Consider the following 27801-nt stretch of genomic DNA (forward strand, 5'->3'; position numbering starts at 1 on the left):
AATAATCGAAACATGGCCTGCGTCCCAAAAGGCACCCTCTTCCCTATATAGAGCACTACTATTGACCAGAGCCCTATTGGCCCTGGACAAAATTTGTGCACGATATGGGGAATAGGGTGACATTTGGGACACAGTCATAGATTCATGGAATCTTTTGCATCACAATTTTCCAAAATATTCTCTATCATGGACACACACAATTACAGTTTTTCACCCATGGTTAAGTTTGACTAACTTAGACAGAAACCCAGCTACTTTCCATTCCATCACATTTTTCCAATGTCTTACATATTCCTCTTCAAATCAAACCAAATTGTATTGGTTGCGTACACATGTTTTGCAGATTTGATCACTTACGTTCCTAGCTCCAACAGTGCAGTACTACTAACTATACAAAACTATACACACAAATCCCACAAAAATATAAAGAAAGGAATTAAGAAATATAAAAATATTAGGACGAGCAATGTCAGAGTGCGGAAAATAAATATACAGTGCATTTGGAAAGTATTCAGACCCCTTAACATTTTCTACATGTTGTTACATTACAGCCTTATTCTTAAATGGATTAAAAGTAATTTTTCCCTCATCAATCTACACACAATAGCCCAAAATGACAAAGAAAAAACTGGTTTGTAGAAATTGTAGCAAATGTATTAAAATAAAAAAACGAAAAAACACATTTACATAAGTATTCAGATCCTTTAGTCAGTAGGTTGTTGAAACACCATTTGCAGCGATTACAGCCTCGAGTCATCTGAAGTATGACGCTACAAGTTTGGCACACCTGCAAAGCTATTTTCAGGTCTCTCCCGAGATGTTAGATCGGGTTCAAGTCCAGGCGCCGGCTGGGCCACTCAAGGACATTCAGAGACTTGTCCCGAAGCCACGCCTGCGTTGTCTTGGCTGTGTGCTTGGGGTAGATGTCCTGTTGGAAGGTGAATCTTCACTCCAGTCTGAGGTCCTGAGCACTCTGGAGTAGGTTTTCATCAAGGATCTCTCAGTACTTTGCTCTGTTCATCTTTGCCTCGATCCTGACTAGTCTCCAAGTCCCTGCCGCTGAAAAACATACCCACAGCATTATGCTGCCACCACCATGCTTCACCGTAGGAATGGTGCCAGGTTTCCACCAGATATGATGCTTATCATTCAGGCCAAAGATAGTGACGCCTGTAGTGACGCCACACTGCAATGCAGTGTGCTCTACGGCACAATTGTCTGTAGAGCTCTGAGACAGGATTGTGTCGAGGCACAGATCTGGGGAAGGGTACCAAAAAATGTCTGGTCCCCAAGAACACAGTGGCCTCCATCATTCTTAAATGGAAGAAGTTTGGAAGAACCATACTTTAATTTTAACACATTTAAAACTCAACACCTCATCTCAAAACACTTTATTCTAGTGTTGTAATGGAAGGTTGATGAATCTATGACTTCATGATCATTAACGATAATTAACTTCTTATGGCTGCAGGGGCACTATTGAGTAGCTTGGATGAAAGGTGCCCAGAGTAAATGGCCTGCTCCTCAGTCTCAGTTGCTAATATATGCATATTATTAGTATTTGATAGAAAATACTCTGAAGTTTCTGAAACTGTTTGAATGATGTCTGTGAGTACAGCAGAACTCATATGGCAAGCAAGAACCTGAGAAGAAATCCAAACAGGAAGTGAGAAATCTGAGGTTGGTATATTTTCTAACCATTCCCTATTGAAATCCCATTGCGATATGAATGAAGATTCACTTCCTAGAGCTTCCAATATATGTCAACCGTCTATAGACATTTGAATGAGGCTTCTACTGTGTTTTGGGACTGAATAAGAGCAGAATTAGCCATGTGTCTGGCAGACAGCCATTTCCTGGCCACGTGCATTCCACATGATATCCACTTGCGTTCCGTTCCTCCTCAAGACAAAAGTTATCCGATTGGAACTTTATTGAAGATTTATGGTAAAAACATCCTAGTGATTGATTCTGTACTTAGTTTGAAATGTTTCTTCAACCTGTAATATAACTTTTTGAAGATTATGACATAAAGAATGGTCGAGCAGCACCAGCATTTGGATAGGTGTACCAAAGTGGCTAATTGGAGATAAATAACAAATCAAGTATTTATTGTGGACCTGGGATTCCTGGGAGTGCATTCTGATGAAGATCATCAAAGGTAAGGGAATATTTAACATGTCATTTATGGTTTATGTTGACTACAACATGGCTAATTTGACTTGATTGTTATGAGCGCCGTCTCAGGTTTGCCTTTTCCGTAATAAAATACAAAAAATCTGACACAGCGGTTGCATTAAGGACAGGTATATCTATAATTCCATGTGTATTATCATCTACATTTAAGTATTTATGTTGAATCGATGTGGCTATGCAAAATCACTGGATGTTTATGGAACTAGTGAATGTAACACGCCAATGTAAACTCAGATTTTTTTTTACATAAATATGAACTTTATCAAACAAAACATACATGTATTGTGTAACATGAAGTCCTATGAGTGTCATCTGATGAAGAACATCAAAGGTTAGTGATTAATTTTATCTCTATTTGTGCTTTTTGTGACTCCTCTCTTTGGCTGGGAAAATGCCTGTTTTTATTGTGGTTTGGTGGGGACCTAACATAATCATTTGTGGTGCTTTCGCTGAAAAGCATATTTGAAATCAGACACTGTGGTGGAATTAACAACAAGACTACCCTTAAAATGATATAAGATACATGTATGTTTGAGGAATTTTTATTATGAGATTTCTGTTTTGAATTTGGCGCCCTGCACTTTCACTGGCTGTTGTCATATCATCCCGTTAACGGGATTGCAGCCCAAAGAGGTTTTAACAAGTTCCGTATTACTGGGTCTCAGATGCAGATTGTTGCCTAGCTGTCATGACCTGACCTTAGAGCCTTTTCATTTCTCTATTTGATTAGGTCGGGGTGTGATTTGTGTGGGCATTCTAGTTTTTATATTCCTTTGTTGGCCGGATATGGTTCCCAATCAGAGGCAGCTGTCTATCGTTGTCTCTGATTGGGGATCATACTTAGGCAGCCTTTTTTCCACCTTTAGTTTGTTGGGATCTTGTTTGTGTGTAGTTGCTTTCTGCACTGCATGTAGCTTTACGTTCGTCTTTGTGTTTTGTTGTTTTTTCGGTGTCATTTAAAATAAAGACAAATGTACGCCTACCACGCTGCACCTTGATCCAATCCATCTTTAAATGAACGTGACACTAGCAACAGTTCACTTGGCAACCATGATGTCAGAGGCTGGCATCCTGTTAACCCTCTCCATTCTGACCGCTCCATCAAATAAGTGATAAGGGAGGAGTGCGTGTGCGCGTGTCGTTGGTGCAAACTTAATGAAGTGCCCTACAGATTTTTTCCACTTATACCTCACTGCTTCTTCTTGGCTCAGGAAGGGCCCAGCTGTTACAGTATGCAGCACAAACACACACTGAAGTAACTCTCTGGCTCTGAAACTGATCCTCAACTCAATGTGAACTCTCTTGCCAATCCTTTCTCATCCAGCTCCATTCCTCAGTCCAAAATCCTCCAAACACACACACACACACACACACACACACACACACACACACACACACACACACACACACACACACACTCTTTGAACCTGCCCTTCAGCACATGGTGCCAAGAGCAGGTGAACCAAGCAGGAGGTGGGGGGACACCTGCCAGCTTTTTGCATTGATTCATTTATTTAATAAAGCTAATCCTTTAACAACAGCTACTCTTCCTTGGGTCTCTCTCTCTGTCACACACACATCTTCTCTTACTTTCTCCACCGGGAAAATGCTTCATACAGTACCACTCTGCTTTACCCACAATCCCATTTGGGATTAAAAAGACGACTTGGGCTGCCCTGTTAATTATAAAGCATTCCTCATCTCAGGCCTTGCTACTGACACTCTATAAATCACTGGCACTCACTCCTTCCTGCACACCATTGATTGGTGTAATTATACCCACTCGTCTCACCTCTTTTCTTCTCCTCTCGTCCATCTCTCCTTTCCTTTCCTCATCTTGCATCTCCTTTCCTTGCCTCTTCTCGTCTCTTCTCGTCAACCCAACACCTAGTCGAGATCAAAGGTTGCTATAATGACAATACCCAGTGATGTAATGGGAAATCGGGATAAGACAAACTACCACTAAATATAAACAAAAGAGTATTACATTTTTAGAACTGTATTGTTTGCAGTTTGATTGAATTTTAATGTAGACCTACTAGGTGGGTCACGGAGAGATGTTCATATTGAAACATATTTTCTTCTTTTGTAAAGTTCTTAATTTGTTTGCTAAGATTAACACAGATTTTCTCAGGGGATCCCAGATGGGGCCCCGATTCCAAGTTTGGGAACCAATGTAATAACCTCTCTCCCTGCTTGCTTCCTCTCTCTGTGTCTCTTCTGCATGCATTGCAGCCTGCCTCGCCCTCGTCACTCTCTGTTTCACTAGTACTCTCTGTAAAGCAATGTTATGATTAGAATTGAGTAGCTTATATTTTGCTCCTGCTGAGGTCAAGCTCCGTTTATCGCTCGCTTCTTACTTCATCCTTCTAGCCAGCCGCCAACTAGCTAGCTGGCTAACACTTGCCAGAGCCATTTAACATTACTGCAATAGTAATAGAAGTCTCTGCGGCAGCTAGCCAACTGACTGACGGACTGACATATCTACAGTATAAGCGACTATAACATCAAGTTAAAAAAAATATTTACACAAAGATTAATTTGGAACGGTTGGCCTTGAACTTCCGTGGCTTCAATGAGAGAGGGCAGTTCTCCCCTGCAACAAACCCCCCCCCCCCAAAAAAAAACTTGACTCTTGTAGAATGAGTGCACAACTGGTTATTAAAGTTAATTTAGTTGCTAATGACAACCTGCAGTATCCCGGCCGGCCTTCAACTTGAGTAACTCAATGAGAGGGGGCAGCACTGAGCTAGACTTCAACGTCACAACCTGGAGTAGCTCGAACTGCGCATGTTAAATCTCCATGAGATATCTTAACCGACTTCATTTGTCTTCAATGCGCTATTGAGTCTTCCCATAGGAATGAATGGTGTCACGTGACCAATGGCTTTGTATATTCATGTACAGTGGCAAGAAAAAGTATGTGAACCTTTTGGAAATACCTAGATTTCTACATGAATTTGTCATAAAATTTGATCTGATCTTCATCTAGGTCACACCAATAGACAAACAGTCTGCTTAAACTAATAACACACAAACAATTATACATGTTCATGTCTTTATTTGACACGGTATAAACAATCATAGTGCAGGGTGGGAAAAGTATGTGAACGCTTTGATTTAATAACTGGTTGACCCTCCTTTGGCAACAATAACCTCAACCAAACGTGTTCTGTAGTTGCGGATCAGACCTGCACAACGGTCAGAAAGAATTTTGGACCATTCCTCTTTACAAGTCTGTTTCACTTCAGCAAAAATCTTGGGATGTCTGGTGTGAACTGCTCTCTTTAGGTCATGCCACAGCATTTCCATCTGGTTGAGGTCAGGACTGACTGGGCCACTCCAGAAGTAGTATTTTCTTCTGTTGAAGCCATTCTGTTGTTGATTTACTTCTGTGTTTTGTGTCGTTGTCCTGTTGCATCACCCAACATCTTTTGAGCTTCAATTGGCGGACAGATAGCCTAACATTCTCCTGCAAAATGTCTTGATAAACTTGGGAATTCATTTTTCCATCGATGATAGCAAGCTGTCCAGGCCCTGAGGCAGCAAAGCAGCCCCAAACCATGATGCTCCCTCCACCATGCTTTAGTGTTGGGATGAGGTTTTGATGTTGGTGTGCTGTGCCTTTTTTTACACACATAGTGTTGTGTGTTCCTTCCAAACAACTCAACTGTAGTTTCATCTGACCACAGAATATTTTTCCAGTAGTGCTGTGGAACATCCAGGTGCACTTTTGCAAACTTCAGATGTGAAGCAGTGGCTTCTTCAGTGTTGTCCTCCCATGAACACCATTCTTGTTTAGTGTTTTATGTATCGTAGACTCGTCAACAGATGTTAGCATGTTCTTTAGCTGACACTAGGATTCTTATTAACCTCATTGAGCATTCTGCACCGTGCTCTTACAGTCATCTTTGCAGGACAGTAGCAACAGTGCTGAACTTTCTCCATTTATAGACCATTTTGTCTCTACCGTGGACTGATGAACATCAAGGCTTTTAGAGATACTTCTGTAACCCTTTCCAGCTTTATGCAAGTCAACAATTCTTAATCTTAGGTCTTCAGAGATCTATTTTGTTCGAGGCATGATTCACATCAGACAATGCTTCTTGTGGATAGCAAACTCAAATTGTGTGTGTTTTTTTATAGGGCAAGGCATCTCCAATCTCGTCGCACAGGGATGTGAACAAATTTCCGCACAAACTTTGTGGGAAATATGATTTTTGTGCTTACATTTCTGGGATCTTTTATTTCAGCTCATGAAACATGGAACCAGTACTTTATGTTATGTTTAGATTTTTTTTATTGGCATAATTCAACGTGGCAAAACTTAATCTCGGAGAAGTCTTTAGCCTAGAGGTTCACAATCTACACTGTGAATGTTTAAATTATGTATTCAATATATAGAATGCAATATTTTGTGTGTTATTTGTTTTAGTACACTATATTTGTCTATTGTTGTGACTTAGATGAAGATCAGATCACATTTGATGACCAATTTATGCAGAAATCCAGGTAATTCCAAAGGGTTCACATACTTTCTTGCCACTGTATACTGTCATTGGTTTGTAGACACGGCAGGCAGTCGCGGTCGTTAAAAAAAGGCCTTATGTCCAGCGTCTCCCAAATCCACTAGTCTGTCAGCTGCGTCTCTAGTTGCTTACTTGTATAGCCACTTGCCTTTGGTTTGCGGAGTCCGACTCCGAGCTGTCTTAGTTCATTTCACGTCTCACTGGCACTTGGCCATAATTTATCATTATCATTATCAAATGTGATTTTTTGGGGGGCAGCTATATATATCCATAAATTGCGGCCCCAAATCTGCAACATATTCAAACAGTTTGGGGTAGAGCAGGGGTTTCCAACATTTTGTTGCAACCTAAAAAAAATCACGAGCTACTCATATACACCCTGCATATTTTGGCATTATGTATAAGGCGAATGTCTAGCAACCCAAAGGAAACTTTTGCATTTTTGCTAATTGCCAATTTTTCAACCACTTCTACTTTTGATCTACTTTGCAACTTAGCATTTTAGCTAACCCTTCTCCTAATGCTAACCTTAACACTTTTAGCCAAGCCTTCCCCTAACCTTAACCTTTTAACCTAACCTTAACCCTTACCTTTGGCAAATTTGTAAGATATTGTACATTTTGCAAATTTGTAACTTATCATACAAATTGTAATTTGGAACATATCATACTTAATGGATGATGGACATCCACCAATGAATACATACCATACGAAATGTAACACATCACACTGAATGGAGAGTCTCAGATTTACGTACAGAAAAATGTATAATGCTCTGGTCGCCCAGCCAGGACTGTTACTTTTGTAACTGAATGTACACATTTTAACAATGTGATTTAGCCGATTTAAGTTGGGAAAATAGATAGCAAAAATGCTGAATGTAGATGCCTGTAAATCTTGAGGATGAAAATTATTTCACATATTTAATATTACTACTGATTATTTCAAATCATTTGCACCCCTATTTTGAAAGTGGGGGTGGAGCTGCTCCGTTTGCTCTATTGCTCAGGTGCCTATGTACGTCCCTCCCTCTCCCTCTCTTTTGCTCTCAACCCCGCTTTCTCACTCTCCCTCTCTCTATTTTGCTCTCAACCCCACTTTCTCACTCTCCCCCTCACTCTCTCTCTGTCCTAGATGAATCCAGTCTGAAGATGAACAGTGTGGACCACATCCCTCAGACCCTGGCCAGTCACAGTAGACCATCAGTAGAGGAACAGTCACAAGAACACAGTCACTTCAGCAGCCAGCACGGAGCAGACATGCTCAAACCAGACCCCCGAGACACTTTCTATAGCAGTAAGTATATAGTATAGCAGCAGGCAGCCATGCACATCTCTCTCTACCAGTCTTTTTCTCTCTTAATCTTACCCTATTTTTCCTTTTTCTAGAAACTCCATCATGCCTCTACTCCAGTATCCATATATAGCATAACACCTACAATGAAGCAATATTTTTTTATTTTTTTACATTTTAGTCTATTATCCAGAGCGACTTACAGTTAGTTCATCTTAAGATAGCTAGGTGGGACAACCACATATCACAGGCATCGTATGTACACTTTTCCTCAATGAAGTAGCTATCAGCAATGTCAGAGATGGAAATGGGGGGTGATTGAAGTGCAAGTGTTGGTTCAGAAAAGTATTTCTAGAGTATGCATTCTAGTATAGACAGTGGAATGCAGTATCTTCTCTCTCTCTCTCCTCCATCCTTCTCTCTAGCCCCTATGATCCAGGCATCTCGTCTGGAGAACGTGCTGCCAGCCTGTCTCTACTCCCCTACCTACGTCGTCAAAGACTTCCCCATAGCCAGATACCAGGGCCTACAGTTTGTAAGTCAGCCCTCCAGTTCTGTGTGTGTATGCATAAGTGCGTGCCTGCGTGCGTTCCTGCTTGCATGTGCGTGTGGGTGTCCGCATGTCCACCTATTTAGGGGGTACTTACCCATCAAGGCATTTTGTAAGTAACCCCTCATGGGAGGGAAGACAGATGATCACACATTGTGTGCGTTTCTGTGTGTGAGCATGTCTGTGTGTGGGTGTGAGTATTCCCTGTGAAACATGCTAGAAACATGAGAACTTGAAACATGATATGAATGGGTGTGTTTGCGTTTGTTTGTTTGTGAGAGAGAGAGAGGGTGTGTGTGTGTGTGGATGTGTATCCATGCATTTTTATATGCACACACTTGTGTGGGGTCATTAGGATGTGTCCCAAATGGCACATACTCCCTACATTGTGCACTACCTTTGACCAGAGTCCTATTGGGAATAGGGGGTCATTTGGGATGCTGCCTGGCCTATCACCTGTTTAGAGCAGCACACATCAAGGACTTACACTTCATATTCAAATGACCTCAGCCTAGAACAAAGCAGAGAGGATTCGGTCTTGCGTGGCAAAATTTAAATGGATTGGATAAAATTAGACTCAGAGCTAGAAAATGGTATATCATACACTACAGTTGAGGAACAATGGGAAAGTAATTCTGCTTTGAAAGTTGATAAACTGAGAAAATGGCTCTTGAATGTTTTGGTACCTACTGGAGTGCTCTTCTTTGTCTACACCCATTCAGCATCGTTCACACCCTTTTAAGCTTTAGCCCCACACATTTCTTCAAGGATTCACATGAGAGACTATGTACTAAACAACCAAATATTTCAAGACTTAAAGCTGGCTTATACTACAGGTGTGTTCGTCAATTTAATCTGGAATGCCAGAGTGTGCTCTGGGCGTTCGTAAACTCAGAGCATTGTCAGATTGTCCGTTCGTAAATTCAGAGTATTTCACCCTCGGAGCTCTGGACGAAAAGTATGGTTGATCTGAGCGTTCTGCCCTAAAAACAGCAGTCAAGCACCCAGGCTAAATGGCTAACGTTGGCTAGGTTGCTAGCTACTTCCAGACACAAATGAGAGAACAACTCACTCTGACCATTTCACTCGCTCTAGTAGAGCTGTTTTTATGTTATCCAGAGCTTTGGTGACTGCAACTGTCCTGCTGCCAAGAATTGAATTACGCTTTTTTGCCAATGTTTACTGACACCGGCCATATTCAACAGGTGTTGAGCGTTTGTAAATTAGTCAGTTATTCTGCGCTCTGGCACACTCAGACGAGATTGCTTTGAAATTGGAGTAGATAGCCAGAATGAATTAACCAGCTACGTCTATCGACAGTTGTCGCTAATAGTACACTTTAACCTGAAATGAAAACAACTTTCTGACAAAATTTTAAATGTGTAATATCTGAAAATGTTCTCTCTTACTCTCTTTTACCTGTATTCATGGATGGATGCTTCTCCCTCTCTGTCATGGATGCCATTGTTGCCCAGTTTGAAGATGTAATTCGGAGACAGGTGTTTTAGACAACAGCCTTCTTGCATATTTACGATAAAACGCCAGCATTTTCTCCATCTCCTTAGCTATCATACTCTAATTCCAATGATTTCAAAACTCGGTCCTCCAGAAAGTGGAGAGCAACACTTTTGCAGTTCTACTACGTGATATCTTTTTTTTTAAACGTGTTGGAAAGGATTACCTACACATACTGACCAGCTCATATTGTAGACAGAAGCCTGCTACATGGCAGACCAATCCCAACTCATCTCTTGGCATGTCCAGCCCACTCATTATCATAGCCAATCATGGCTAGCGGGAAGGTTCCTTCCTTTTTCCATGGCTATACCAACTAGGCTCGTAATTTAAATGTTTTATTCGTATTTACAGATGGTATACACGTTTGTTATTAAGGCACATGAAAGTTCATGAAGGCATTTCTGCCAAAAAACGCATAAAAAAAAAAAAAAAAAAAAAAAAATCAAATGGCACTCCTGTAAAGCAACATACGCCAAGTTTCCTGAAACGAGTCACATATGAAAATGCAAACGCATTCATCATTGTCCGTTTTTGTCTGTCAAAAGTTCAACTAATCTCTATCTTTTCAGAAAGGTTGCATGCAAGGTGGATATACTGTGCATTTTTTTCTGACAATCCTCTTCATTGTCCATCAGCCATCAAAGGATGACACCCTTTAAAAAAACATTGTCTCAATCCGTAATTTCCACACACAAAATCTCTGTGTGGCCGTACCCTTACTCACTGCCCACAATGAATTCAACAAACAGCACACAGGGGCTGAGATGGAGAGAGGGAGGGGGTCATCAGAGCACGCAGCTAAACAGCATTCTCTCCTATACTTGGTTTGTTTTTACACAAAATGTTTTTGAAATAGTTTCTCAATCAAAGTTGAATATCTGATAGCTAAGAATTCTACGATGCATTTAGCAACATTCATGTTCTGGCCATCTCTGAAACACACTTAGATAATTAGTTTGATGATGCAATAGTAGCTATACATGGCTGTAGAATATATAGTAAAGATAGAAATGCAAATGGAGGAGGTGTTGCTAAGTATGTCCAGAGTCATATTCCATGTCAGGTGAAGTAGAAGTAATATGGCTACAGGTTCATCTGCCTCAGCTAAAGACTATTTGCGTAGGAAGTTGTTATTGACCACTGCATGCTTGAAGTCATTATTTGGAGTAAATGTGTGAAATGCTGGATATTATACAACGGGTGGGTCTAATCCTGTATGCTGATTGGTTAAAACTGCATTCCAGCCGGTGTCTATTCCACAAGTTACCAACAGCTAAATGTATGACATTATGCCTTTTTACTCTGTTCCATCTGACTGCGCAATCCACTGTCTAATCAGTCCAGACAAGCAATTTATAAACTTGATCTCCACTATAAAAACCATCTAGACATTATCTCACATTTCTTTTAGACTAACATTTAGTTTTCAACAGTAGAGATTTGTATAAGCCTTGCTGTCTGTCTCTCTGACATTTGATCTCCAGCTGTCCCATAGTAACGAACGTATCGGGAGGAGAGAGACAGACAGGCAGAATTTCTCCGCCAGTTAAAGTCATGAATCAGCTGGCATAATTTTTATGGCTATATATAAAGAACTGTCAATTGAAAAAAGGTCAAACGAAATGAAGTGCAGCTAGTTTGCAGTCTTTCCAGTTTCAGTTTGAAGTCATTATGTTAGCTGTGCTGTTGGCTAGCTCCTCTGAAGAACAGTGTCCAGACGAGTGAGCACATTTTCTATGCCGGTGAAATGGCACCTCATTAGCTCATTGTTATGAATGTATCCAAATAAATGTCACTAGAAAACAGCTTAAACAAATGGGGCTTCTTGACTGTTATTCTGGCTGCACTTCTTAACATGACTCTAAGTTAGCCACAGTTTGCTAGCTAGCAAACAAGGGATATGAATGTTGCAAGCCCGTATGGCAATGGAACATTTAGAACGAATGACTGGGATGCGTCCATAGATACATACAAAAAGACCAAACGACTGGGTCACGTCTCTGGCAACCAAACCAAACCGAAAGAATGAACGACCATGTCAAGAGGTGAGTGTAGCTGGTGCGTCGAAGTCAGGCGCAGGAGAGCAGAGATGAGTGGACAAAGCACTTTACTAAGGCAATCATATGCACAAAACGGAACTGCGTCACAAAACAAATGCCCAATGAACCAGTGAAGCAGCACAAAGTACAAAAAACACAAGTACAAAGTACAGGCTGCCACAAAGCACGGTAATAAAATTAACCCGGCGCAAACCAGCTGGAAGCATGCCAACCTCAACAATAAACAATTATGCACACAGACATGGGAGGAACAGAGGGTTAAATACACGACATGTAATGAGGGAATTGCATACCAGGTGTGTGGGAAAACAAGACAAAACAAATGGAGAATGAAAGGTGGATCGGCGATGGCTAGAAAACCTGTGACGCCGAACGCCGCCCGAACAAGGAGAGGGTCCAACTTCGGCGGAAGTCGTGACAGACCAGCCAGCTTGGGAAGCAACCATAGATTTGCGTCGGGACTATATCTTGTGGAAGGATGAAATTATATGAATAAATTCATTAAAATAAAATAAAAATATTAAATCATTATTTGAATATGTTGGTAACCCATTTAAAAGTGATGATGCATTCGAAGCCAGTGTTTGGACTTCATCTTGGGCCTAACAACACCCGTCCCAATATATCCTCCAAACACCGGTTTCTTGGGCATTATCACTTAAATGTCTGTGATATCAACAGAGAAGTACATTTTCTGGGTGACCTAAATATTGACTGGTTGTCATCAAGCTGTCCACTAAAAAAGAAGCTGTAACCAATGCCTGCAATCTGGTTCAACCTACCAGGGTATTTACAAACAGAACAGGAACTAAATCATCCACCTTTATTGATCACATCTTTATTAATGCTGCAGAGATCTGCTCTAAATTAGTATCCACATCCATCGGATGTAGTGATCATAATATAATAGCCATATCCAGAGAGAACTCAGTTCCAAAGATTGGACCTAAGATTGTGTATAAATGATCATACAAGAGGTTTTGCGATGATTCCTATGTTGAAGATGTGAAAAATATTTGTTGGTCTGATGTGTTTTATGAAGAATAACCCGACGCCGGACTTGAAGAATTCATGAAACTATCATGACACAAGGTGAGACCCAGATGCAGACACAGGAGGCAGATGGTTGGAGTCTTACAATCTTTATTAATCCAATAGGGTAAGGCAAGAGAACGGTCGTGGACAGGCAAAAGGGTCAAATCCAGTTCAGAGTCCAAAAGGTACCGAAGGGAAGGCAAAATCAAGGTCAGGGCAGGCAGGATATTCAGGCAGGCAGGAAAGTATTCCAGAGTCAGGCAAGGGTCAAAACCAGGAAGACTATCGAAAAGAGAATAGCAGAAGGAGTATGGGGAAAAACACGCTGATTTACTTGACTAACAAACAAGACAAACTGGCACAGAGAGTAAGTGACACCTGGAGGGGGTGGAGACAATCACAAGTACAGGTGAAACAGATCAGGGCGTGACAGAAACTGCTTCTTTATGTTGCTGATAGGCATGCGCCCATCAGGAAACTGACTGTCAAAACTTCCAAATTCCCATAGATGGATGTGAGGGAATAGGCAAATGGAATAGCAAATAAGTCTGACAACATAGACTGGCAAACATACAGTAAATTGAGAAATCACTTAACAACACCAAACAAAAATAAAAATGAACTATATTATGGAACAAAATAAATTATATAAAGAATTATAGTAAAACCTCTGGAGTACTTTAAATGAAATTCTAGGCAAAAAAGCAAACTCGGCTCTATCCTTCATTGACGCAGATGGCTTGTTCATAACAAAACCTTTTGATATTACCAACCACTTTAATAACTTTTTTGCTGACAAGATTAGCAAAATTAGGCATGACATGCAAACAACAAATGCTGAGCCTTCGTATTAATGCATAATGGACCAAATAAGGAAAGACAAGCACTGTAGTTTTTTTGCTTTCTATAAATAAGGACATACTACCTGGTACTGACAACCTGGATGGTAAAATGCTGAGGATGGTAGCAAAATCATTGTGACTCCTGTTTGCCACATCTTCAATTTAAGCCTAGTAGATGGTATGTGCCCTCAGACATGGATGAGGCAACGGTCATTCCGCTACCCAAGAATAGCAAAGCACCCTTTAATGGTTCAAACAGCCGACCAATCAGCCTGTTACGTGCTTCGCAACCTTTTGGAAAAAAAGTTGTTTGATGAAAGTGGTTCGCAAAGAAGGGCATCTAATTGGAAGATGGTAATAAAAAGCAGACATTGAATATCCCTTTGAGCATGGCAAAGTTATTAATTACACTTTGGATTTGTATATCAATACACCCAGTCACTATAAAGATTACAGACGCCCTTCCTAACTCAGTTGCCGAAGAGGAAGGAAACCACTCAGGGATTTCACCATGAGGCCAATAAGGATTTAAACAGTTACAGAGTTTAATGGCTGTGATAGGAGATAACTGAGGATGGATCAACAACATTGTAGTTACTCCACAATGCAAACATAAATGACAGAGTGAAAAGAAGGAAGCCTGTACAAAATAAAAATATTCCAAAACGTGCATCCTGTTTTCAATAAGGCACTAAAGTAATACTGCACAAAACTTGGTAACGAAATTCACTTTTTGTCCTGAATACAAAGCGTTATGTTTGATACAAATCCACCACAACACATCACCGAGTACAACTCTCCATATTATCAAGCATGGTGGTGGCTGCATCAAGTTAGGGGTATGCTTGTCATCTGCAGGGACTAGGGAGTTTTTTGGGGGAAATATACTAAGTAGAGCTAGGCACAGGCAAATCCTAGAGGAAAACTTGTTTCAGTCTGCTTTCCTACAGACATTGGGGAAAAAATGAACCTTTCAGCAGAACAATTACCTAAAACACAAGGCCAAATATATTGAATGTTCCTGAGAGGCCTAGTTACAGTTGGACTTAAATCGGCTTCAAAATTTATGGCAAGACTTGAAAATGGCTGTCTAGCAATGATCAACAACCAATGTGACAGAACTTGAAGATTTCTTTGAAGAATAATGGACAATCCAGGTGTGCAAAGCTTTTAGGTCCAGATTCTAAACTGAAACTAAATGGAACACAAATCCCTTTTTATGTGCTTTTCTTTCTGTGCGTATTCTGACCTTGAATTTAAGCATGAGAATAGTTGTGTTGTGTCTTTACTATGGTTAAATGAGATGACATAATATTTTCAAATCAATTACCTAACTAAATTAATCAGGCAATAACTAACTCATTAGGAATCTGGGGCACCACGGAAGCTATCTCCCAAATCCACTCTTAAAGATCTTTTATATCAATAGCAGGTAGCATGGTCGTTTATATTATTTATTCTTTACCTTCTATCAGACTCATCTTAACATAAAATTATTGGTTATCTGCACGAATCCTAGTATAAATGATGAATCAGCAATGTACATATTTGCTTAATTAACTAAATCATCACAAATACATAACAAACCAACTGTAAATATTGGTTACTAACAATGATAGAAAAGTCCCTAGTGGGCTAAGCTGATATGACAGCTTGGTAGACAAAAGGAAGGGGTGGGACTGAGAAAGAGCGGGAAAGACAAATGGATTCACTAGACAGTCTATAATTATATTAATTGAAATGCTAATCCTTTGCACATGAACGGGCGCTCATTCGAGAATAATTGCAATGTATATATATTTACACCTGTGTGTCGTTGTTGTCTTCTCTGTTGGAATCCTTGATCGTCCTGTAGGGTTCATCAGAGTCTCTGGTTAACTTTCATTGAAGTTACAAAGTCTTTTGTTGTTGTAGGTGGTTAGAATGTATACTTCAGAGTACCATTCAGAATTTTCCACGATCTACACCCAGAAAGGGCCACGTCATGACAATAGCATGCTATACACCCTCTATTCATTTGAGGTGGACCATGCATATATGAAGGTGTGGCGGAGGTGTGTCTACAGATTACACCGTATTCTGACTTTGATTTAATCCCTAATAATTCCACCACGGTTATGTGCGAGGAAACCATGAATAAGGACTAGCAAACCTACTGGTTTCAATTGGAAAAAGCATTTACTTCATTTTTTCCGATAGATATAACAGCATTCTCCATACACTGTAATTTGTAAATTCATAAGAGCTAGGTAAATTAGTAATCCGTTTGGAGAAGGCGATTGTAAATACACACAGCAATTGTTGTAGATGATTTCTTATGAAACCAACCATATGGAAGACATGTATTGCAGCCCTTCTTCCACAGTGAAATAGGATATGAGTAGCTGCGCCGTTATTCAGAATTGTAATTGTGTGCCCTCATAATTTGCATGGATGAAGTTTGGAGACCTAAACTGGAGGCTTCTGTGGGGATGAACCTGCCGAGTTGATTAGAATGTTTTTATTATATACCTGGGCTTTTCTCCATTTTATTTTACAATTTTTATCATGTTAAATATTAGCCGCTTTCGGGAGCCACCGTCAGTAATACCCACATACATTTATTTTTGCATCATTCCATTCTGTTTATCTTTCTTTCTTCTGTCATGTCCTTGCAAATTGTTCCTGAGGGTCACTAGCATTAGTGGATCATATTAGGCTAACGTTGTGCAATAATTAAGGACATGTAGCCTATTTGAATCATTATGGAAATCCGACCACACGTAGCAGGCTACACCTGGAGCCTGGCGCACGGTTCACGATAACTGGACCGTTGTCATACAGTTCCATGATTAGAGAGATTATTGTTCAACTCTTACTGTACATTTTTTTCCACCTTCCAACATTCAATGGATTGAACTTGAATATGACAACTTTCAGGATGAATCAAACCACTGTTTTTTTTATTCATCAATATCTAGTGTTTTGTGCATTTGAAAATAAAAATGTTCATACTTTCCTAACCCTGAAATGTGTCAAAATAATTTACAAGATCATAGTATTTATTAAATCTACCAGTTGGTGCTGAAACAGAGACTAATTTGCATAGACTGCTTTCTTTTTTTCACATTGAACCTTTATTTAACTAGGCAAGTCAGTTAAGAACAAATTCTTATTTACAATGACAGCCTAGGAACAGTGGGTTAACTGCCTTGTTCAGGGGCAGAACGACAGATGTTTACCTTATCAGCTCAGGGATTCGATCTAGCAACCATTCAGTTACTGGCCCAATGCTCTAACCACTAGGCTACCTGCCGTTTTCATTGATCCATATGTTCAGAATCTATTCTCTCAATGTATTCTATTGACTCTGTCAACAAAATTATAATTAAAGGTGCAGCAACATATGTAAAGGGATGGTTTAAGATGAATGTACTGAAAGCCCCATTGAATGAAAAGTCCACAAGAAAATCTGTTGGCCATCAAGTGGGAGAGTTTTCAGCGGTTGAATGATTTTTATTTAGAGTATGCAAGGTAACCACACCTGCAGTGCGCGTTACGCGACTGAATAAGGAAAGTCTGAATACCAAATACTGAGAAGTGCATAGGAAGGCGTGCGTAGGAAAGGCATAAATTCCTAAGTTGGGATCGGCCCCTTAGAGACTTACCCAGAAAGACTCACAGCTGTAAGGTGATTCTAACATGTATTGACTCAGGGTGTTGAATACTTATCTAATCCAAGATATATTCAAGTGTATTTTCCATTATAACAATTTATTTTATTCAAATGTTTCTTTCACATTACAGAGTATTTTGTGTAGATCGTTGGCAAAAAATGTTCGGATCCCACTTTGTAACAAAACAAAATGTGGAAAAAGTCAAGGCGCGTAAATACACTGCTCAAAAAAAATAAAGGGAACACTTAAACATCACACTGTAACTCCAAGTCAATCACACTTCTGTGAAATCAAACTGTCCACTTAGGAAGCAACACTGATTGACAATACATTTCACATGCTGTTGTGCAAATGGAATAGACAACAGGTGGAAATAGGCATTTAGCAAGACACCCCCAATAAAGGAGTGTTTCTGCAGGTGGTGACCAGACCACTTCTCAGTTCCTATGCTTCCTGGCTGATGTTTTGGTCACTTTTGAATGCTGGCGGTGCTTTCACTCTAGTGGTAGCATGAGACGGAGTCTACAACTCACACAAGTGGCTCAGGTAGTGCAGCTCATCCAGGATGGCACATCAATGCGAGCTGTGGCAAGAAGGTTTGCTGTGTCTGTCAGCGTCTGCAGAGCATGGAGGCGCTACCAGGAGACAGGCCAGTACATCAGGAGACGTGGAGGAGGCCGTAGGAGGGCAACAACCCAGCAGCAGGACCGCTACCTCCGCCTTTGTGCAAGGAGGAGCAGGAGGAGCACTGCCAGAGCCCTGAAAAATGACCTCCAGCAGCCCACATATGTGCATGTGTCTGCTCAAACGGTCAGAAACAGACTCCATGAGGGTGGTATGAGGGTCCGACGTCCACAGGTGGGGGTTGTGCTTACAGCTCAACACCGTGCAGAACATTTGGCATTTGCCAGAGAACACCAAGATTGGCAAATTCGCCACTGGTGCCCTGTGCTCTTCACAGATGAAAGCAGGTTCACACTGAGCACATGTGACAGACGTGACAGAGTCTGGAGACGCCGTGGAGAAAGTTCTGCTGCCTGCAACATCCTCCAGTATGACCGGTTTGGTGGTGGGTCAGTCATGGTGTGGGGTGGCATTTTTTGGGGGGCCGCACAGCCTTCCATGTGCTCGCCAGAGGTAGCCTGACTGCCATTAGGTACCGAGATGAGATCCTCAGACCCCTTGTGAGACCATATGCTGGTGCGGTTGGCCCTGGGTTCCTCCTAATGCAAGACAATGCTAGACCTCATGTGGCTGGAGTGTGTCAGCAGTTCCTGCAAGAGGAAGGCATTGATGCTATGGACTGGCCCGCCCGTTCCCCAGACCTGAATCCAATTGAGCACATCTGGGACATCAAATCAAATCAAATCAAATTTATTTATATAGCCCTTCGTACATCAGCTGATATCTCAAAGTGCTGTACAGAAACCCAGCCTAAAACCCCAAACAGCAAGCAATGCAGGTGTAGAAGCACGGTGGCTAGGAAAAACTCCCTAGAAAGGCCAATACCTAGGAAGAAACCTAGAGAGGAACCAGGCTATGTGGGGTGGCCAGTCCTCTTCTGGCTGTGCCGGGTGGAGATTATAACAGAACATGGCCAAGATGTTCAAATGTTCATAAATGACCAGCATGGTCGAATAATAATAAGGCAGAACAGTTGAAACTAGAGCAGCAGCACAGTCAGGTGGAAGTTGAAACTGGAGCAGCAGCATGGCCAGGTGGACTGGGGACAGCAAGGAGTCATCATGTCAGGTAGTCCTGGGGCATGGTCCTAGGGCTCAGGTCCTCCGAGAGAGAGAAAGAAAGAGAGAAGGAGAGAATTAGAGAACGCACACTTAGATTCACACAGGACACCGAATAGGACAGGAGAAGTACTCCAGATATAACAAACTGACCCCAGCCCCCCGACACATAAACTACTGCAGCATAAATACTGGAGGCTGAGACAGGAGGGGTCAGGAGACACTGTGGCCCCATCCGAGGACACCCCCGGACAGGGCCAAACAGGAAGGATATAACCCCACCCACTTTGCCAAAGCACAGCCCCCACACCACTAGAGGGATATCTTCAACCACCAACTTACCATCCTGAGACAAGGCTGAGTATAGCCCACAAAGATCTCCGCCACGGCACAACCCAAGGGGGGTTTTGATAAATTTGAATTTGATTTGATACAGGCACGTGGAGGCCACACACACGACTGAGCCTAATTTTAAGTTTTAAGGACATTACATCAAAGTTGGATCAGCCTGTTTTGTGGTTTTCCACTTTAATTTTGAGTGTTACTCCAAATCCAGACCTCCATGGGTTGATACATTTGATTTCCATTGATCATTTTTGTGTGATTTTGTTGTCAGCACATTCAACTATGTAAAGAAAAAAGTATTTAATAAGAATATTTCATTCATTCAGATCTAGGGTGTGTTCTTTTAGTGTTCCCTTTATTTTTTTGAGCAGTGTACTTTCTCAAGGCACTGTAGCGATATTCTTTATTCTCTCTGTTTTCATTTCAGCAAGCTAGCTAGCTATATATCAATGAATTATTTTAATTAACCTTTATTTTTTACATTCCAAGTTGGTATAGCAGTACAGACGTGTTTGTTTTTGTCCCATGTAAATGTTGTCCTTTTTCGTCATTTTTTAAATATCTTTCAATATATTTCAATCTCTTTTTCCATTTTTAAATTAAATATACCTTCCGGCAACCCGCCTCACAGAATGTGATATGGATCTGCTATTTATTTTTTTAGACCAGTGCCTTGCGAAAGTATTCGGCCCCCTTGAACTTTGCGACCTTTTGCCACATTTCAGGCTTCAAACATAAAGATATAAAACTGTATTTTTTTGTGAAGAATCAACAACAAGTGGGACACAATCATGAAGTGGAACGACATTTATTGGATATTTCAAACTTTTTTAACAAATCAAAAACTGAAAAATTGGGCGTGCAAAATTATTCAGCCCCTTTACTTTCAGTGCAGCAAACTCTCTCCAGAAGTTCAGTGAGGATCTCTGAATGATCCAATGTTGACCTAAATGACTAATGATGATAAATACAATCCACCTGTGTGTAATCAAGTCTCCGTATAAATGCACCTGCACTGTGATAGTCTCAGAGGTCCGTTAAAAGCGCAGAGAGCATCATGAAGAACAAGGAACACACCAGGCAGGTCCGAGATACTGTTGTGAAGAAGTTTAAAGCCGGATTTGGATACAAAAAGATTTCCCAAGCTTTAAGAAATCCAAGATGGCGTAGCAGTAAGTCGTCCTGTCGTGTCGTGTCCCTGTATATTTCGTTTATTTTTCGTTTATTTTTCGTTTTTTACATATTTTTCGTTTTTTACATAGCTATCCCTTTAAAAACATTTTGCTAAACCTAAGCTTCCAAATACGCTGGATCTTCACAACTAGCTATCTAGCTAAACAGCAACCCCGGATGATTACCCCTGGCTAGCGTTTCCACCCACTTAGCTTGAAGCTAGCCCGGCCTGCGCTACCACCGTAGCATACTCCTGAGCTACAATACCCGGGCCCACGACCGGTCTATCGATGTCACCGCATGAAGAGGAATAACAGACTCACCCCATCGCGACGTCCCCCAAAGGCTAACTCTCTAGCCCTCGCTATCTCCCTGCTTGCTAGTTCGGCCTGCTAACTGCTAGCTTGTCCAGCTCCGGTCCGCTAACTGCTACCTTGTCTAGCCCGGGCCTACAAACTGTTAGCTTGTTAGCACAGGCCTGCTAACCGCCTGAATCTCCGCGTCCCAAACGCCCACCGGACCCATATTTACTTTCTATCTCTTTTGACTTTTAATTTGTTTATACCTTCCGGAAACCTGCCTCACCCAATGTGATACGGAATCGCTATTATTTTTTATTTATTTTTAGAACACACTCAAGAACCTCCAGAAGCGAACCAGCTAACTAGCTACAAGCTATTTAGTCATTGTTAGTTTTTTAAAATCCTGGATAACACTCGCCAGTCCAGCTTCCCTGCCCCATCCACCGCTGCCCCCTGGACACTGATCTCTTGGCTACATAGCTGATGCACGCTGGACTGTCCATTAATCACGGTACTCCATTCTGCTTGTTTGTTTTATCTGTTGGCCCCGTTGCCTAGTCTACGCCATTTTACCTGCTGTTGTTGTGCTAGCTGATTAGCTGTTGTCTCACCTACTGTTTTAGCTAGCTTTCCCAATTCAACACCTGTGATTACTGTATGCCTCGCTGTATGTCTCTCTCAAATGTCAATATGCCTTGTATACTGTTGTTCAGGTTAGTTATCATTGTTTTAGTTCACAATGGAGCCCCTAGTTCCACTCTTCATACCCCTGATAACTCCTTTGTCCCACCTCCCACACATGCGGTGACCTCACCCATTACTACCAGCATGTCCAGAGATACAACCTCTCTCATCATCACCCAGTGCCTGGGCTTACCTCCGCTGTACCCGCACCCCACCATACCCCTGTCTGCGCATTATGCCCTGAATATATTCTACCATGCCCAGAAACCTGCTCCTCTTATTCTCTGTCCCCAACGCTCTAGGCGACCAGTTTTGATAGCCTTTAGCCGCACCCTCATACTACTCCTTCTCTGTTCCGCGGGTGATGTGGAGGTAAACCCAGGCCCTGCATGTCCCCAGGCACCCTCATTTGTTGACTTCTGTGATCGAAAAAGCCTTGGTTTCATGCATGTCAACATCAGAAGCCTCCTCCCTAAGTTTGACTTACTCACTGCTTTAGCACACTCTGCTAACCCTGATGTCCTTGCTGTGTCTGAATCCTGGCTCAGGAAGGCCACCAAAAATTCAGAGATTTCCATACCCAACTATAACATCTTCCGTCAAGATAGAACTGCCAAAGGGGGAGGAGTTGCAGTTTACTGCAGAGATAGCCTGCAAAGTAATGTCATACTTTCCAGGTCCATACCCAAACAGTTCGAACTACTAATTTTGAAAATTACTCTCTCCAGAAATAAGTCTCTCACGGTTGCCGCCTGCTACCGACCCCCCTCAGCTCCCAGCTGTGCCCTGGACACCATTTGTGAATTGATCGCCCCCCATCTAGCTTCAGAGTTTGTTCTGTTAGGTGACCTAAACTGGGATATGCTTAACACCCCGCCAGTCCTACAATCTAAGCTAGATGCCCTCAATCTCACACAAATCATCAAGGAACCCACCAGGTACAACCCTAACTCTGTAAACAAGGGCACCCTCATAGACGTCATCCTGACCAACTGGCCCTCCAAATACACCTCCGCTGTCTTCAACCAGGATCTCAGCGATCACTGCCTCATTGCCTGTATCCGCTACGGAGCCGCAGTCAAACGACCACCCCTCATCACTGTCAAACTCTCCCTAAAACACTTCTGTGAGCAGGCCTTTCTAATCGACCTGGCCCGGGTATCCTGGAAGGACATTGACCTCATCCCGTCAGTTGAGGATGCCTGGTCATTCTTTAAAAGTAACTTCCTCACCATTTTAGATAAGCATGCTCCGTTCAAAAAATGCAGAACTAAGAACAGATACAGCCCTTGGTTCACCCCAGACCTGACTGCCCTCGACCAGCACAAAAACATCCTGTGGCGGACTGCAATAGCATCGAATAGTCCCCGTGATATGCAACTGTTCAGGGAAGTCCGGAACCAATACACGCAGTCAGTCAGGAAAGCTAAGGCCAGCTTCTTCAGGCAGAAGTTTGCATCCTGTAGCTCCAACTCCAAAAAGTTCTGGGACACTGTGAAGTCCATGGAGAACAAGAGCACCTCCTCCCTGCTGCCCACTGCACTGAGGCTAGGTAACACGGTCACCACTGATAAATCCATGATTATCGAAAACTTCAATAAGCATTTCTCAACGGCTGGCCATGCCTTCCGCCTGGCTACTTCAACCTCGGCCAACAGCTCCGCCCCCCCCGCAGCTCCTCGCCCAAGCCTCTCCAGGTTCTCCTTTACCCAAATCCAGATAGCAGATGTTCTGAAAGAGCTGCAAAACCTGGACCCGTACAAATCAGCTGGGCTTGACAATCTGGACCCTCTATTTCTGAAACGATCTGCCACCATTGTTGCAACTCCTGTTACTAGTCTGTTCAACCTCTCTTTTGTATCATCCGAAATTCCTAAAGATTGGAAAGCTGCTGCAGTCATCCCATCTCTTAAAACAGGGTGACACTCTAGACCCAAACTGTTACAGACATATATCCATTCTGCCCTGCCTTTCTAAAGTCTTTGATAGCCAAGTTAACAAACAGATCACTGACCATTTCAAATCCCACCGTACCTTCTCCGCTGTGCAATCCGGGTTCCGAGCTGGTCACGGGTGCACCTCAGCCACGCTCAAGGTACTAAACGATATCATAACCGCCATCGATAAAAGACGGTACTGCGCAGCCGTCTTCATCGACCTGGCCAAGGCTTTCGACTCTGTCAATCACCGTATTCTTATCGGCAGACTCAACAGCCTTGGTTTCTCAAATGACTGCCTCGCCTGGTTCACCAACTACTTCTCAGATAGAGTTCAGTGTGTCAAATCGGAGGGCCTGTTGTCCGGACCTCTGGCAGTCTCTATGGGGTACCACAGGGTTCAATTCTCGGGCCGACTCTTTTCTCTGTATATACCAATGATGTCGCTCTTGCTGTGCGTGACTCCTTGTTCCACTTCTATGCGGACGACAGCATTCTGTATACATCTGGCCCTACTTTGGGGCCCTACTTTGGACATTGTGTAAACAAACCTCCAAACGAGCTTCAGTGCCATACAACACTCCTTCTGTGGCCTCCAATTGCTCTTAAACACTAGTAAAACTAAATGCATGCTCTTCAACCGATCGCTGCCCACACACACCCGTTCGACTACCATCACTACTCTGGATGGTTCTGACTTAGAATATGTGAACAACTACAAATACCTAGGTGTCTGGTTAGACTCTCCTTCCAGACTCATATTAAGCATCTCCAATCCAAAATTAAATCTAGAATCAGCTTCCTATTTCGCAACAAAGCCTCCTTCACTCATGCTGCCAAACATACCCTCGTAAAACTGACTATCCTACCGATCCTCGACTTCGGCGATGTCATTTACAAAAGAGCCTCCAACACTCTACTCAGTAAATTGGATGCAGTCTATCACAGTGCCATCCGTTTTGTCACCAAAACCCCATATACCACCCACCACTGCGACCTGTATGCTCTCGTTGGCTGGCCCTCGCTACATATCCGTCGCCAGACCCACTGGCTCCAGGTCAGCTATAATTCTTTGCTAGGTAAAGCTCCTCCTTATCTCAGCTCACTGGTCACCATAACAACACCCACCCGTAGCAGCGCTCCAGCAGGTATATGTCACTGGTCATCCCCAAAGCCAACACCTGCTTTGGCCGCCTTTCCTTCCAGTTTTCTGCTGCCAATGACTGGAACGAATTGCAAAAATCGCTGAAGCTGGAGACTAACTTTAAGCATCAGCTATCTGAGCAGCTTTTCTATCACTGCAGCTGTACATAGTTTATCTATCTATTATCACCTTTATTTAACCAGGTAGGCTAGTTGAGAACAAGTTCTCATTTGCAACTGCGACCTGGCCAAGATAAAGCATAGCAGTGTGAGCATACAACAAAGAGTTACACATGGAGTAAACAATTAACAAGTCAATAACACAGTAGAAAACGAAGGGGGGGTCTATATACAATGTGTGCAAAAGGCATGAGGAGGTAGGCAAATAATTACAATTTTGCAGATTAACACTGGAGTGATAAAAGATCAGATGGTCATGTACAGGTAGAGATATTGGTGTGCAGAAGAGCAGAAAAGTAAATAAATAAAAACAGTACGGGGATGAGGTAGGTGAAAAGGGTGGGCTATTTACCAATAGACTATGTACAGCTGCAGCGATCGGTTAGCTGCTCAGATAGCTGATGTTTGAAGTTGGTGAGGGAGATAAAAGTCTCCAACTTCAGCGATTTTTGCAATTCGTTCCAGTCACAGGCAGCAGAGTACTGGAACGAAAGGCGGCCAAATGAGGTGTTGGCTTAAGGGATGATCAGTGAGAAACACCTGCTGGAGCGCGTGCTACGGATGGGTGTTGCCATCGTGACCAGTGAGCTGAGATAAGGCGGAGCTTTACCTAGCATAGACTTATAGATGACCTGGAGCCAGTGGGTCTGGCGACGAATATGTAGCGAGGGCCAGCCGACTAGAGCATACAAGTCGCAGTGGTGGGTGGTATAAGGTGCTTTAGTGACAAAACGGATGGCACTGTGATAGACTGCATCCAGTTTGCTGAGTAGAGTGTTGGAAGCCATTTTGTAGATGACATCGCCGAAGTCGAGGATCGGTAGGATAGTCAGTTTTACTAGGGTAAGCTTGGCGGCGTGAGTGAAGGAGGCTTTGTTGCGGAATAGAAAGCCGACTCTTGATTTGATTTTCGATTGGAGATGTTTGATATGAGTCTGGAAGGAGAGTTTGCAGTCTAGCCAGACACCTAGGTACTTATAGACGTCCACATATTCTAGGTCGGAACCATCCAGGGTGGTGATGCTAGTCGGGCATGCAGGTGCAGGCAGCGACCGGTTGAAAAGCATGCATTTGGTTTTACTAGCGTTTAAGAGCAGTTGGAGGCCACGGAAGGAGTGTTGTATGGCATTGAAGCTTGTTTGGAGGTTAGATAGCACAGTGTCCAAAGACGGGCCGAAAGTATATAGAATGGTGTCGTCTGCGTAGAGGTGGATCAGGGAATCGCCCGCAGCAAGAGCAACATCATTGATATACACAGAGAAAAGAGTCGGCCCGAGAATTGAACCCTGTGGCACCCCCATAGAGACTGCCAGAGGACCGGACAGCATGCCCTCCGATTTGACACACTGAACTCTGTCTGCAAAGTAATTGGTGAACCAGGCAAGGCAGTCATCCGAAAAACCGAGGCTACTGAGTCTGCCGATAAGAATATGGTGATTGACAGAGTCGAAAGCCTTGGCAAGGTCGATGAAGACGGCTGCACAGTACTGTCTTTTATCGAAATAGCCCATCCAACTACGTACCTCATCCCCAAATTGTTTTTATTTACTTTTTTTGCTCTTTTGCACACCAGTATTTCTACTTGCACATCCTCATCTGCACATCTATCACTCCAGTGTTAATTTGCTAAATTGTAATTACTTCGCTACTATGGCCTATTTATTGCCTTACCTCCTTACTCCAATTCCACACTCTGTGTATAGATTTTTCTATTGTGTTATTGACTGTACTTTTGTTTTTCCCATGTGTAACACTATGTTGTTGTTTTCGTTGCACTGCTTTGCTTTATATTGGCCAGGTCGCAGTTGAAAATGAGAACTTGTTCTCAACTAGCCTACCTGGTTAAATAAAAAATAAAAACATATATTTTAACAGGGTGTCATAATGAGACCAAGTCTCTTTTTCAAATGAGCCCTACACAATACAAAACACACATCAATATAAAAACTCAATAAAATACTTAATTTCAAAACATGATCATAAAAAGCAAACACAATCTTCACTTTGTACATTTGCACTGTTTATAATTCCCTAAATGGCAACAGGCATTTAAGCCTGAGCCTCCCCTGCAACACATTTCACATCTGTGGAGGATACAAACCAAACAGAAATACCTTATTTACATAAGTATGCAGACCCTTTGCTATGAAACTTGAAATTGAGCTCAGGTGCATCCTGTTTCCATTGATTATCCTTGAGATGTGGTAAATTAAACGGATTCAACAATGATTTGGAAAGGCACACACCTCGAAGGAATTGTCGGTAGAGCTCCGTGACAGGATTGTGTCGAGGCACAAGATCTGGGGAAAGGTCCCAAAATATTTCTGCAGCATTGAAGTTCCCCAAGAACTCAGTCCATCATTCTTAAATGGTAGAAGTTTGGAATCACCAAGACTCTTCCTAGAGCTGGCCGCCCGTCCAAACTGAGCAATCGGGGAGAAGGGTCTTGGTCGGGGAGGTGTCAAAGAATCTGATGGTCACTCTGACAGAGCTCCAGAGTTCCTCTGTGAAGATGGGAGAACCTTCCAGAAGGAGAACCATTACTGCAGCACTCCACCAATCAGGCCTTTATGGTAGAGTGGCCAGACAGAAGCCACTCGTCAGTAAAAGGCACAT

The 27801-nt window shown here is 42.3% G+C and overlaps 1 protein-coding gene across 1 annotated transcript in view; it reads left to right on the plus strand.

Annotated features, from left to right (window-relative positions):
- Window positions 1-27801, plus strand: part of b4galnt4a (beta-1,4-N-acetyl-galactosaminyl transferase 4a) — a 437447-nt gene that overhangs the window by 392460 nt on the left and 17186 nt on the right. The window contains exons 10-11 of the mRNA XM_031801738.1: window positions 7860-8021; window positions 8444-8553. Of these exons, the coding sequence (XP_031657598.1) occupies window positions 7860-8021; window positions 8444-8553 (272 nt within the window). The remainder of the gene's footprint in view (window positions 1-7859; window positions 8022-8443; window positions 8554-27801) is intronic.

The sequence above is a fragment of the Oncorhynchus kisutch genome, linkage group LG22 (genome assembly GCF_002021735.2).
Source record: "Oncorhynchus kisutch isolate 150728-3 linkage group LG22, Okis_V2, whole genome shotgun sequence".
Lineage (NCBI taxonomy): Eukaryota > Metazoa > Chordata > Actinopteri > Salmoniformes > Salmonidae > Oncorhynchus > Oncorhynchus kisutch.